This window comes from Callospermophilus lateralis, chromosome 4 (assembly GCF_048772815.1).
Source record: "Callospermophilus lateralis isolate mCalLat2 chromosome 4, mCalLat2.hap1, whole genome shotgun sequence".
Taxonomy (NCBI): Eukaryota; Metazoa; Chordata; class Mammalia; order Rodentia; family Sciuridae; genus Callospermophilus; species Callospermophilus lateralis.
Window position 1 is genome coordinate 110,546,451 of NC_135308.1, and position 12,545 is coordinate 110,558,995.

The following is a 12,545-nucleotide window of genomic DNA, read 5'->3' on the forward strand; positions in this document are numbered from 1 at the left end:
CCTCAGGTGTCACCCAAACCTAACATAGGTTTCATCGCTTTCTTATTCTCTTCATCCAGGGCAAAGACCATTAAGAACACTGCCTCAGTAAATCTGGAGTTGACTGCCGAGCAGTGGAAGAAGAAATATGAGAAGGAGAAGGAGAAGACCAAGGCCCAGAAGGAGACAATTGCAAAGCTGGAGGCTGAGCTGAGCCGCTGGCGCAATGGTTAGATGGCGATCCTGGTTAGATGGGGATCCCGTGGGAATGAGAGGCAGTGGGAGGGACAGCCCTGCTTGGCTGTGTTTAGGGCCAGGTTGCCTTCAGGAAGGAGGCCTGTGTTTCTGGAAGAGTGCAGTGCAGCAGTCATGAGGGAAGGGAGTGAGGGCATGGACTGTCCCCTGCAGCCCCTGCAGGAAAGAGATGAGGACTTGGAGTGAGGGGGGAAAGACTTGTGCACGTAGCTTTCTCTTCTCCCATTTCCCCCCCTTCTTCTGCCCCTCTGCCAGGAGAGAATGTGCCTGAAACAGAGCGTCTGGCTGGGGAGGATGCAGCCCTGGGGGCCGAGCTCTGTGAGGAGACCCCTGTGAATGATAACTCATCCATTGTGGTGCGTATTGCACCTGAGGAGCGGCAGAAATATGAGGAGGAGATCCGCCGCCTCTATAAGCAGCTTGATGACAAGGTGAGGGCAACCGGGCAGGGCACAGTTAGATAAGAGGCATGGGATTTAAAATTTTAGCTTATACTGCCTTTTTTTTCTGATTTTAAAAGGGATAAATGCTCATTTTTGAAATGTGGAAAATAAATAAAAATATACAGAAGAAAATTATTACTATCCATCACCCCACTATTTAGAAATAATACTGCTGGGCTGGGGATGTGGCTCAAGTGGTAGCGCGCTCGCCTGGCATGCTTGCGGCCCGGGTTCGATCCTCAGCACCACATACAAACAAAGATGTTGTGTTCGCCGATAACTAAAAAATAATAAATATTAAAATTCTCTCTCTTTAAAAAAAAAAAAGAAAGAAAGAAATAATACTGCTAACATTTTGATTTCCTCTATGGATATATCATACACTTGAGATATATTGTAATTTTACATCTAATTTTTCTCATTTAGTGTTCTATTATGAGCATTTTTACTCAATTAATAATTCTTCATAAAAAGAATTAAACCCAGGGGTGCTTTATTACTGAGCCACATCCCCATCCCTTTTTTTAAAATTTTGAGACAGGGTCTCAATAAGTCGTTTAGGGCCTTGCTAAGTTACTGAGTCTGGCCTTGAACTTGCAATCCTCCTGCCTCAGCCTCCTGAGCTGCTGGGATTATGGTGTGGGCCACCATGCACAGTTAAAAGTATTTTTGAATTACTGCCTAGGGGTCCACTTATTTAACAATTCACTTATTACAGGGCTTGTAGGGGGTTTTTTTCCTATTAATAATAACTCTGAAATGACTATATTTGCCTCTTCTGCACAAGATTTTGTTTGAATGATTTGGTTAGAAAGGAGTACTAAAGTGGGGCTGGGGTTGTGGCTCAGTGGTAGAGTGAGGCACTGGGTTTGATTCTCAGCACTATATAAAAATAAATAAAGGGCCACCAACAACTAATGAAATATTTTTTTAAAAAAAGAAAGAAAGGAGTGCTAGAATGAGATTTCTTTAAAAGATATGAACATTTGGGGCTCAGGTTATAGTTCAGTGGAAGAGCACTTGCCTAGCATGTGTGAGGCTCTGGGTTCAATTCTCAGCATCACTATAAATAAATAAAATAAAGGTCCATCAACAGCTAAAAAAAAAAAATTTTTAAAAAAAAAAGGTGAACATTTGGAGCTCGGGTTGTGGCTCAGTGGTAGAGTGCTTGCCTAGTGCGTGTGAGGCACTGGGTTTGATTCTTAGCACCACATAGAACTAAAATAAAGATATTGTGTCCATCTACAACTAAAATATATATATTTTAATATTTTTTAGTTGTCAGTGGACCTTTATTTTATTTATTTATATGTGGGGCTGAGAATCAAACCCAGTGCCTCACATATGCAAGGCAAGTGCTCTACCACTAAGCCACAACCCCAGCCCCCTAAAAAATATTTTTTTAAAATGTGAACATTTAAAGATTTTTGCTGTGTATTATCAAGGTTATATCAACTTTCTGGAAGAAAGGAATTTAGAGAGTGCTGGGGTCAGGGAAAGAAGTCAAGGAAAAGACCTCGTTTTAGCACATGAGCTTTCTAAATCAAAGCCTAAATTACCTGGAATTTTACTGGGATCCTACCTCTCTCACAAAGTCCCAGAACTCTAAACTGGAAGGAGTGGCTTCCCTTACTGTCTTCCCCTTGCTTCCAACAGGACGATGAGATCAACCAGCAGAGCCAACTCATCGAGAAACTCAAGCAGCAAATGCTGGACCAGGAGGAGGTATTGGAAGGGGGCAAGACACTAAAGGGAGGGGTTTATGTTCATCCTTGAAAAGTGTGAAAAAGGCCTCTTTAAAATCAGATGGAAGAAGGGCCATTCTTCTTAGGGGTTAGTCACCCCAAACTATAGCAGTCTGAGAACTTCATTGGGCTGTTACTAAAACACTGCTGTTGGAGTCTAGGCCCATCTTTATTATTATTATTATTATTTTAGTTGTAGATGGACACAATATCTTTGTTTTATTTATTATATTTTTGAATGTGGTGCTGAGGATCGAACCCAGTGCCTCGTGCATGTGAGGCAAGCGCTCAGCCACTGAGCCACAGCCACAGCTCCCAAGTCCTTCTTTATTTTGTTTTGTTTTCCAATTTCTGTGAAACGTAATGCCTACTTCCTTTTTGACTTTTGCTTTGTGGGGGGTCTTGGATCCCCCAGGCCCAGGGCCCATGGAAGTGATCATTGACTACATGTTTCTTTACATGCCCCTCCTCTTCTTTGAAGCTGCTGGTGTCCACTCGAGGAGACAATGAGAAGGTCCAGCGGGAGCTGAGCCACCTGCAGTCAGAGAATGACGCTGCTAAGGATGAGGTGAAAGAAGTGCTGCAGGCCCTGGAGGAGCTGGCTGTAAACTATGACCAGAAGTCCCAGGAGGTAGAGGAAAAGAGCCAGCAGAATCAGCTGCTAGTGGACGAGCTGTCCCAGAAGGTGGTGAGTGGCCTACTAGTGGTCCAAGGGCTCCCTGACCTCAGAACACCTTCCATGTCCAAAGGGACCTCTGATTCTTTTGGGGCTATGTGGTGTTTGCATCTCTCTAGTGCTGTTCAGTGTATTATGACCCTCCCTCACCATGCACTGTGCTTTGCCATGCTGAAATGAGAGCCTCTGTCTGGGGAGGGAGGAAGGAAGATGGCAATGGGAATGACCTGAGGGGCTGTCCCCAGGCCACCATGTTGTCCCTGGAGTCTGAATTGCAGCGACTCCAGGAGGTCAGTGGACACCAGCGAAAACGAATTGCTGAAGTGCTGAATGGGCTGATGAAGGACCTGAGTGAGTTCAGTGTCATCGTGGGCAACGGGGAGATTAAGCTGGTGAGTGGGGAGAGACAGCAGTCTAGTTGAGGTCATTTTTGCACTGGGCACTGGTGGGACAATCCAGACCCTCTGAGACACTGAAAAAGGTGGCCCAAATTGCCTAGAAATGTGCATGCCTTCAGTCTAGACTCAGGAAAACAAATAGAGGTTTGCATAGCCTCCCCTGAAAAGATGCATTCTAAAGGGTACAAACAAACAAGTGAGGTGTGCCAGTGGCAGGATCAAGAAGTGGGGCACAGAGTTAGGAATGACATATGCAAATCTGTGCAGTGAGAATGACTGACCTGAGTAATCAAGTGGATCAGTTGGTCTACAAAAAAAATCAAGCTGGGTATGGTGGTAAGTGTCAGTAGTCCCAGCTACTTGGGAGGCTGAGGAAGGAGGATCATTTGAGTCCAGGAATTTAAGACTAGCTTGTACAACATGATGATATCTTGCCTCAAAATAAAATAAATAAACGAAAGGAAGAAACAGAAAATCATATTGTTATTGACGGTAGAAGAGGGGGATTATCTTTAAATGTAGATAGAGGGCCTTAGTGTGAAATACCAGGATAGCTGGTAAAGGTCCTTGGGAAATACTTGTCCTACTTGAATCCCTGGGCATGTGGATTTGTGCAGAAGGTGGAAGGGAGCCGGTAAAGCCTTCTCTACTGCAGAGAAGCATCTCTTCCTCCTCTGCCCATCCTCAGCCGGTGGAGATCAGTGGGGCCATCGAGGAAGAGTTCACCGTGGCCAGACTCTACATCAGCAAAATCAAGTCGGAGGTCAAATCTGTAGTCAAGCGGTGTCGGCAGCTAGAGAACCTCCAGGTGGAATGTCATCGCAAGATGGAAGTGACTGGGCGGGAGCTCTCATCCTGCCAACTCCTCATCTCACAGGTGACTACCTGAGATTGGAACCTTTAGATGATGTAGGAGAGAGAAGGATATTGTGTGGTTATAGGTAAAACTCCTAACACTCACCTTAATATCAGCATTCTATGGAAGTCAAGAACAGAGGAGCTGGGTGGCAGGGAGTAGGATCCAGGGTCAAGAAGCGGAGACTCAGGCGGTATTGCTTTCTGAGCTGAGGCTCTGAAGGAAGAGTCTCCATGGGAATGGCTCCCAGCCCTACATCCTCATGGAAGGTGCACCAGGAAGGGAGGACTTGGGAGTAGAGCATGAGTTTATGGAAGTTGGTGCTGCCTAGAGTTGTGTGCTTTGCTCCATTGTTTCCTTTCTCTCCCCATCCTTCTTCTACCAGCATGAGGCTAAGATCCGCTCACTAACGGAATACATGCAGAGTGTGGAGCTGAAGAAGCGACACCTGGAAGAGTCCTATGACTCCCTGAGTGATGAATTGGCCAAGCTCCAGGCTCAGGGTAATGCCTTCTTAGACCTGTATCACAGCCATCCTGGAATCTGAGATTCCAAAGGGTCAGGGAGGGAAGGTCGCACACATCAGAAGAAACCACCCAGCAACCACTCACCCAAAGCATCAGCCTGAATGCATATATTATTTATTTATTTTGAATTTTTTAATATTTATTTTTTAGTTTTCGGTGGACACAACATCTTTGTTTGTATGTGGTGCTGAGGATCGAACCCGGGCCGCACGCATGCCAGGCGAGCGCGCTACCGCTTGAGCCACATCCCCAGCCCCCCATATATTATTTAGTCAGGCTTTTGCATATAGGTCATTTTATGAGCATCATATACCCTCCCTTGTTTTCTGTCCCTGCTGTATCAAATTGGACTGTCCTAACTAGAAGAACTTCCCTGTGGGTCCATCCCCTAACCTGCCTGGAATGCTGGTCACAACATAAATTTTTTTCTGAAGGAGGTAGTTTTGATGGAAGCTATCTTCCCCTTTTCCCCTTAGAAACTGTTAATGAAGTGGCTTTGAAGGACAAGGAGCCGGACACTCAGGATGCAGATGAAGTAAAGGTGAGTGGGGAGGGTGGGGGGCAACTGGGGCTTGGCAGGGCCAGGGCTATGCTGGCCCTCATGAAACTCATGTCTGGGAGTCTGACTCTGAGCATGGGGTGGGGTTGTTTGCAGAAGGCCTTGGAGCTGCAGATGGAAAGTCACCGGGAGGCCCATCACCGGCAGCTGGCCCGGCTCAGGGATGAGATCAATGAAAAGCAGAAGACTATTGATGAGCTTAAAGAGTAAGGATCCCTGAGGGTGGCTCCAGTCTCCATTGGGCCCACTTACCTTGTTGTGCCTACTCAAATGATCCTTCTGGATCAGGTTCTTTAATTTCTTTCTTTTTTTTTCTTAATTTTTTTTATAACTTTATGTATTTATTTTTTTTAATGTGGTACTGAGGATCAAATACCATGCCTCACCCATGCTAGGCAAATGCTCTACCACTGAGCTACAGTCCCAGCCCCAGGTTCTTTAAATTTCATGTGTCATTCCCTCAATAATTATATAACTTCACAGCCCAAATTCAGAAGATAGAAACATTAAAGACTAATCCCCATCCTTTTTGGCCTTATTAGATAGCTCAGGGTTCTTTACTGTCATGGAAGTGTGACCTGTGTCTGCTGCCCCTGATATCTGAAAGTAGATGCATTAGTTCTAACTGGACTCCCTCATGCACGAAGAAAGCACATGTTTGAGGGGCTGGTCTTTCCTTCCTGTTCATTAACATCTCTTTTTCTCTCCAATGTCCCTGACCCTCTGTAGCCTGAATCAGAAGCTCCAGTTAGAGCTGGAGAAACTTCAGGCTGACTATGAGAAGCTGAAGAATGAAGAACATGAGAAGAGCACCAAGCTTCAGGAGCTGACGTGAGTGAGGAGTTTGCTGGCAGGCCAGTGGCCATGTAGGCTCTTAACTGCTCAGATGCATTTGCAGAGGCAGGACACACACATAGATGTGATGCAGTGATTCACAAGAAGCAAATATGATGGGGTGGGGAAGGTCTAGAAAAATGGAGACCACCAAAAATGACAATTGCTGTGGATAACCTGACATGGATGGAAAGTGGCTTGAAGTGTTCTGTTAAGTGTGAAAATCAGGTTACAAAGCAGTTTGAATGATCTAATCTCATAAAAATTTATATGGATATATATGCCTAGAAAAAAATAGTATATAAGCAGGGAGCCAAGCTAATTGGGAGGCTAAGGCAGGAGGATGGCAACTTTAAGGCCAGACTGGGCAACTTAGTGGGAACTTATCCTAAAATAAAAAGTGTTAGAGGTGCAGCTCAGTGATAGAGGGCCCCTGGGACCCTCTATCTAATACGTATGTAGTACGAAAGAAAAATTTTTATAGTGATTTTATTTTTTAGTTAGAAATAGACACATTTATTTACTTTTATGTGGTACTGAGGATGGAACCCAGAGCCTCACACATGCTAGGCAAGCTACAACTGCAGCCCCACAAAATAATTTTTATTTAATATTTTATTTTATATTGAGATTTGATATTTTTATTTAATAATTATTCAAAATAATTTTTTATTTAAAATAGTATGCAAAGATGGATACCAGGCTTCATGATGGTTTCCTCTGTAAGTGGTAGAATCATGGCTTTTTATAAAAACTCCTCTTAACTCTCTTTTAAAATTCTTTTCTGATTTTTGCACAGTAAATATGAACAAATTATATAATAAATAATAGTAAAATAGAGATAAAAGGAATGGGGGAGTAGGAAGGTGAGAGGAGGAGAGTCCTGAAGGATTTTTCTGTTTTCTAACTTCTCCTTTTCTTTTGCTGCAGATTTCTGTACGAGCGACATGAGCAGTCCAAGCAGGACCTCAAAGGTCTGGAGGAGACAGTTGTGAGTGGTTTCCTTCTGTACCAAGTTAACAGGGTAGGGAGGGCTTCATCCCCTACATCAATTTCTTCCTCACCACATTGCTCTTTCTCCTTTGTAGTTAGTTTGTGGCATAATCAGGACACATCTTTTCCTAAGGGATGAGTGACACTTGACTGTATAGACTGAAGTTTCCAATAGTTTTGGAGGGTGTGTGCAGACCTGGTATCTGGCTATCCCAAATTTTCCATCATTTTTTCCAGGCCCGGGAACTCCAGACCCTCCACAACCTTCGCAAGCTGTTCGTTCAAGACGTCACGACTCGAGTCAAGAAAGTGAGTGAGATCTTCCACATCTTACCAGCCCCATATATTCCTCTCCTCCTCAGGCTTCTGTGGCCCTGCTGTTCCCTATGGAACTTGCTTGGCCTGACCTAGTTGGGACCTGGTTAGCCTCATGACAGCCACATCTTTCTCTCCATCTCTAAGCAGAGTGCAGAAATGGAGCCCGAGGACAGTGGGGGGATTCACTCCCAAAAACAGAAAATTTCCTTTCTTGAGAACAACCTGGAACAACTTACAAAGGTTCACAAACAGGTAAGAATGCAAAGAAGAGGTGAAGAGAACTTTTGAGGCCAGGTCCCTATGATACCCAAATCCTTGGTGGTCCCTTGGATTTAGGAAAATCTAGTTGCACATTTTCCTTACTTTTCTCTACTAACCCCATCTTTATATCATATTTGGTCCCACTTTTACTTTGTTCTTTCTTTTATTTCTATTTTTCACTTCTCAAGGTTTCTGACCCACTTCTGCTCAGAGAAGAATTCCCCAGGCCTACCTTGGAGGGAGAGGTTGAACTGGACAAAGATTGAAGAGGCATAGGGCCTTAACTGTACAAGAGGGATAGCAGAAGACTGGGGGTGTAGCTCAGTGGTAGACTTAAGAAGGAAAAGAAAAGAGGAATATTAGTATGTCAGATCTTAGCTAGAGAGGGAATGTAGGGAGACAAGAAAAGTAAGGGAATTGGGCTTTCTTCCATGAAGGAAGCTACATCTACATAGACCCGGGGCAGGCATATAGGACATTAAATGATGTGTTCAAGATGGCTCAACCAGCCCCTGGTTGGAGCCAGTCAGAACTCCTGTGTATTAAGTTGCTGCCTCTCTGTCCCCCTCCTTCTTGCTGCGGTTCCTTAGGTGGAAGACTGGGTTTCAAAGGTATGGGCTGGGGAGGTGAAAGGGCAGTCCAGAGGAGTCAGGACAGGAAATGTTTGGTGTGTGCACAGCAGGAGCACCTGCACTAGTAACAAGGAGCTGAGCCTGGAGACCCTCCAAGGTCTCCTGGGCCTTCTTCAAATTGATTTGTAAAAGAAACTAACCCTGTAGCTGGCCTATAGCTCAGTGGTAGAGCACTTGCCTAGCATATGCAAAGCCCTTGGAAATCCAACCCAGACTTCATTCTCTTCCTTTTAAATCTACCTTAAGGCTGGCACAGTGGCACCTGTAATCCCAGCTATTGGGGAAGCTATGTCAGGAGGATTGCAAATTCAAAGCCAGCCTGGGCAATTTAGGGAGACTCTGTCTGAAAATTAAGAAATTAAAAGGGCTGGAGATAATAGTTCAGTAGTAAAGCTTCCCTGGATTCAATCTCTAGTACCCCACCCCAAATCCTCCTTAAAATTCTAGCTAACTCATATTCTCACTAGCCTAGAACTTAACCTTCTTTCTTTCCAGTATGATGCCCAGTTTACATAGTAAATAGGATATCTTTTTTTGTAAAGAATTTCCAAACCTGCAGCTCAGTGGTAATCTGCTGGGTTTATTGATTTTATTTGGGTCTTCAGAGAACTTTACTACCATCTTTCTTTCCTTCCCTTATTATAACAACATTATTGAAAAGTTGAAGGACAGCCAGGAAACATTTTTAATCAGTTCTGTCATTCTAATTTCATTCCTGTGTGTTCACTTTACCTCTCTGTCCAAATGCATATTAAATTTCTTAATACCCTTCCCCAAAACAAACAAACAAGAAAAAACTAGAAACTATTTCCTTTTCCCTCATTGACACTTCTGCCTCTTTTCTAAGTCCTAAAGATCAAACACTACTCCCCTGAAGAACAGAGAACTTACCACAGTATCCTACCTCAATAGACAAGAGTTTATTGAGAAAAAAGAGAAAGATGTAAAAAACTTCTCAGAATCTTAATCGCCAGGACCACAGCCATAGTGCCAATTAAGCTAAAGTATTATCACAACAAAACATTGATTATAATCCTTAAATTGTCCATATTAAAGCTGCATGGAAGATTCTAGCTCTTCCCCGGTACTCTCAGTGTTCCCTGCTATGCCGACTTGCCTGATATCCTACAAGGCCCTGCTCCTTTAGCAGTCTGTAGTGCCCCCAGTCACTGTGTGGAAGGATTAGGGAGTCTTTTTTGGCTATAAGGTGGTAGCTATCACAGTGTAGCTTAATTTAAATGGGGGGGAGGGACAACCCAGAAAGTCCTTGAACGTGAAGGGAATAAGCACAAATGTTTGTGAGACCTCAAACATTTTCTTTCCTTCTTATGGGTCACCATGTGTATATGGATGTGTGTGGAGACTCCTGAATTCCAGCTTCTGCCCCTGCTCTGCACTGCAACTGCCTGCACCCATTCTCCAGACTGTGGCCATGCTCTTGCTGCCTTGCCTTTTGCATGCCCACACATCCATCTCTGGGGAAGGGGGTACCTCATCCCCATGGGGGCCCTGAAGCTGTTGATCTGGCATAAACTATGAGATATGGTGGAGGGGAGTGTCCAGGTTAGGCAGAGTTCTGGGCCATAGTAGAGATGCCAAGTTTTGCTGCCTAGAAAATGATGTACGAAGGAAAGAACTGGATATAATAGCACATTACATAAAGGGAATAAGGCTTTTTGACTCTTTATTTTTCTTTATTCTCTTTCCCTACCCCTCACCCCACACACCCCTGGGTGACTCAATTTTGGGTCACTCCCCTTTATTTTGGCCTCTTCCCTTTGGCTCACCCCACAGCTGGTACGTGACAATGCAGATCTGCGTTGTGAGCTTCCTAAATTGGAAAAACGACTTAGGGCTACGGCTGAGAGAGTTAAGGCCCTGGAGGGTGCACTGAAGGAGGCCAAGGAGGGTGCCATGAAGGACAAGCGCCGGTACCAGCAGGAGGTAGACCGCATCAAGGAAGCTGTTCGGTACAAGAGCTCTGGAAAGAGGGGCCATTCTGCCCAGATTGGTGAGTAGATGTCATCATGAGTGCTGGGAATACAACCTGAAGCAAATTCAAAAAATTCCTATGTGCCAAGCAGCTAGAGTATTGTTTCTAGACCCTAACTTTGGCCACCCCCCAAAAAGAAATAAGTGATGAAATTATGTTACAAGCAACTTGGTTTAGCCCCAGCAAAATGACTTCAAGAACCAGGGTAACAGCAACCTCATGGTCATTTCCTCTCTTCACAGCCAAACCTGTGCGGCCTGGCCACTATCCAGCATCCTCTCCCACCAACCCCTATGGCACCCGGAGCCCGGAGTGCATCAGTTACACCAACAACCTCTTCCAGAACTATCAGAATTTGTACCTGCAGGCCACACCTAGTTCCACCTCAGATGTGTAGTGAGTGACCATGGATGTGGGCTGGAGTCTCAACCTAAAGCTCTCTTAACCCTGGAAGGCATGAGATTGGATCAATTATTAGTTGAAAATTATTTTCCTAAATATCTTAATTTCTAAATCTTTCTCAATCTAATCATAGGTATTAGAAGGTGGGACTGTGCCCTCTCTGTCTGCTCTGCTTATTGTCCTCTGTTCTCAAGAGGTGGGAGGGTTGTGTAGCTCTGTGGCTGAGGGTAAATGTGGATTAGTGATCCACAAATAGTGGAGGGTATGACTTGGGAGGCTGAGGCAGGAAGATCCCAAATTTGAGGCCAGCCTCAGCAACTTAGCAAGACCCTTAGCAACTTAGTGAGATCCTGTCTAAAAATAATAAATGAAAAGATCTGGGGATGTAACTCAGTGGTAAAGCATCTCTGGGTTTAATGCTTAGTAAAAAAAAAAAAAAAAAAAAAAAAAAAAAGAATAGTAGAGGTTAGTTGCCAACCCAATGGGTGCATCTCTCTCTTATACCTAGCTTTGCTAACTCCTGTACCAGCAGTGGAGCCACATCTTCTGGTGGCCCCTTGGCTTCCTATCAGAAGGCCAACATGGACAATGGTAAGTGATCTTTGGAATCCCCAGTGAAATTTTGAAGGTATGAGAAAAGTAAATAACCCCATTTTACAATGAACACTAACTAAACCTTTCTCATGGGTTGGGCATTAAATAAAAAGATACATATGACTGGAGATGTAGCTCAGTGGTAAGAGCTCTTGCCTGCTTAGCATGCATGAGGTGTTGGGTTCAATCCCTAGCATTACCAAAAAAATATATATGTGCGCACAAACGCGTGTGCGTGCACAAACACACACACTCACACACGCACACACCTCTTCAGATTTCAGTTCTTTCTTAGAAGTGGATTCCTCCTATTATTGACTGTGCCTATCTCCACCTTTCCCACCTGTCCCCTTCTCTTCTCAAACAAAAATAATGGTGCAGTTTGGGGTGACTGAGGATAGAATGCCCTAATTTACCTTTTCCTCTAAGGGGTTAGGATGGGAGAGAGTCTGGGGAGACCATTCCTAATACCCAGTATCCTTTCTTCTTCTTTTAACCCTGTGTTCTCAATGCTGATCTGTTCAGGAAATGCCACAGATATCAACGACAATAGGTATGCCAGGCCCCACTACCCTTGGGTTCTCTGAGTGGCACCAAAAGAAATTACTAAACTTCCCTCTGCCCTACTTAAAGCTTCTCTGGATCCTTGAGGGGAGGGGAGGAGGAAGTGAAGATCATTCTTGTCCTGGATGTGGGGAGATCCCAGGCATTCCTCTTACCTCAGTGCAGAAAACTCCCCTTTTCTAGTCCCTTCTATGGCCTCTCCCCATGCTAGTTATGGGGCTGTGGACATCTGATGATGTGGTCTCTCCCACCACCGGGAACTTTGTGACCTTGGGCAAGTCATTTACATATCTCTGGCCCTGCTTTTCCCTGTGTTCCTGTAAAGCCTGAGTAGACCTGCTCTTGCCAGTATCTCACAGGAATGCTATCAGAGAACTGGCCACAACAGGAATACTTTCATTTATATGGAGCTGACTGTGGTGTCTCTATTCCTCCAGGAGTGACCTGCCCTGCGGCTATGAGGCTGAGGACCAGGCGAAGCTCTTCCCTCTCCACCAAGAGACGGCAGCTAGCTAA

At 44.6% G+C, this 12,545-nt stretch overlaps 1 protein-coding gene across 3 annotated transcripts in view; it reads left to right on the plus strand.

Moving 5' to 3' along the window:
- Window positions 1-12,545, plus strand: part of Kif5a (kinesin family member 5A) — a 31,953-nt gene extending 19,408 nt beyond the window's left edge. For all 3 annotated transcript variants that reach the window (XM_076853052.1, XM_076853050.1, XM_076853051.1), the window contains 18 exons: window positions 60-208; window positions 490-665; window positions 2,334-2,402; window positions 2,904-3,110; window positions 3,344-3,490; window positions 4,185-4,373; window positions 4,738-4,855; window positions 5,356-5,420; window positions 5,535-5,644; window positions 6,168-6,269; window positions 7,203-7,263; window positions 7,503-7,574; window positions 7,731-7,835; window positions 10,271-10,487; window positions 10,712-10,865; window positions 11,380-11,462; window positions 11,991-12,018; window positions 12,467-12,545. In XM_076853052.1, the coding sequence (XP_076709167.1) occupies window positions 60-208; window positions 490-665; window positions 2,334-2,402; window positions 2,904-3,110; window positions 3,344-3,490; window positions 4,185-4,373; window positions 4,738-4,855; window positions 5,356-5,420; window positions 5,535-5,644; window positions 6,168-6,269; window positions 7,203-7,263; window positions 7,503-7,574; window positions 7,731-7,835; window positions 10,271-10,487; window positions 10,712-10,865; window positions 11,380-11,462; window positions 11,991-12,018; window positions 12,467-12,545 (2,131 nt within the window). The remainder of the gene's footprint in view (window positions 1-59; window positions 209-489; window positions 666-2,333; window positions 2,403-2,903; window positions 3,111-3,343; window positions 3,491-4,184; window positions 4,374-4,737; window positions 4,856-5,355; window positions 5,421-5,534; window positions 5,645-6,167; window positions 6,270-7,202; window positions 7,264-7,502; window positions 7,575-7,730; window positions 7,836-10,270; window positions 10,488-10,711; window positions 10,866-11,379; window positions 11,463-11,990; window positions 12,019-12,466) is intronic.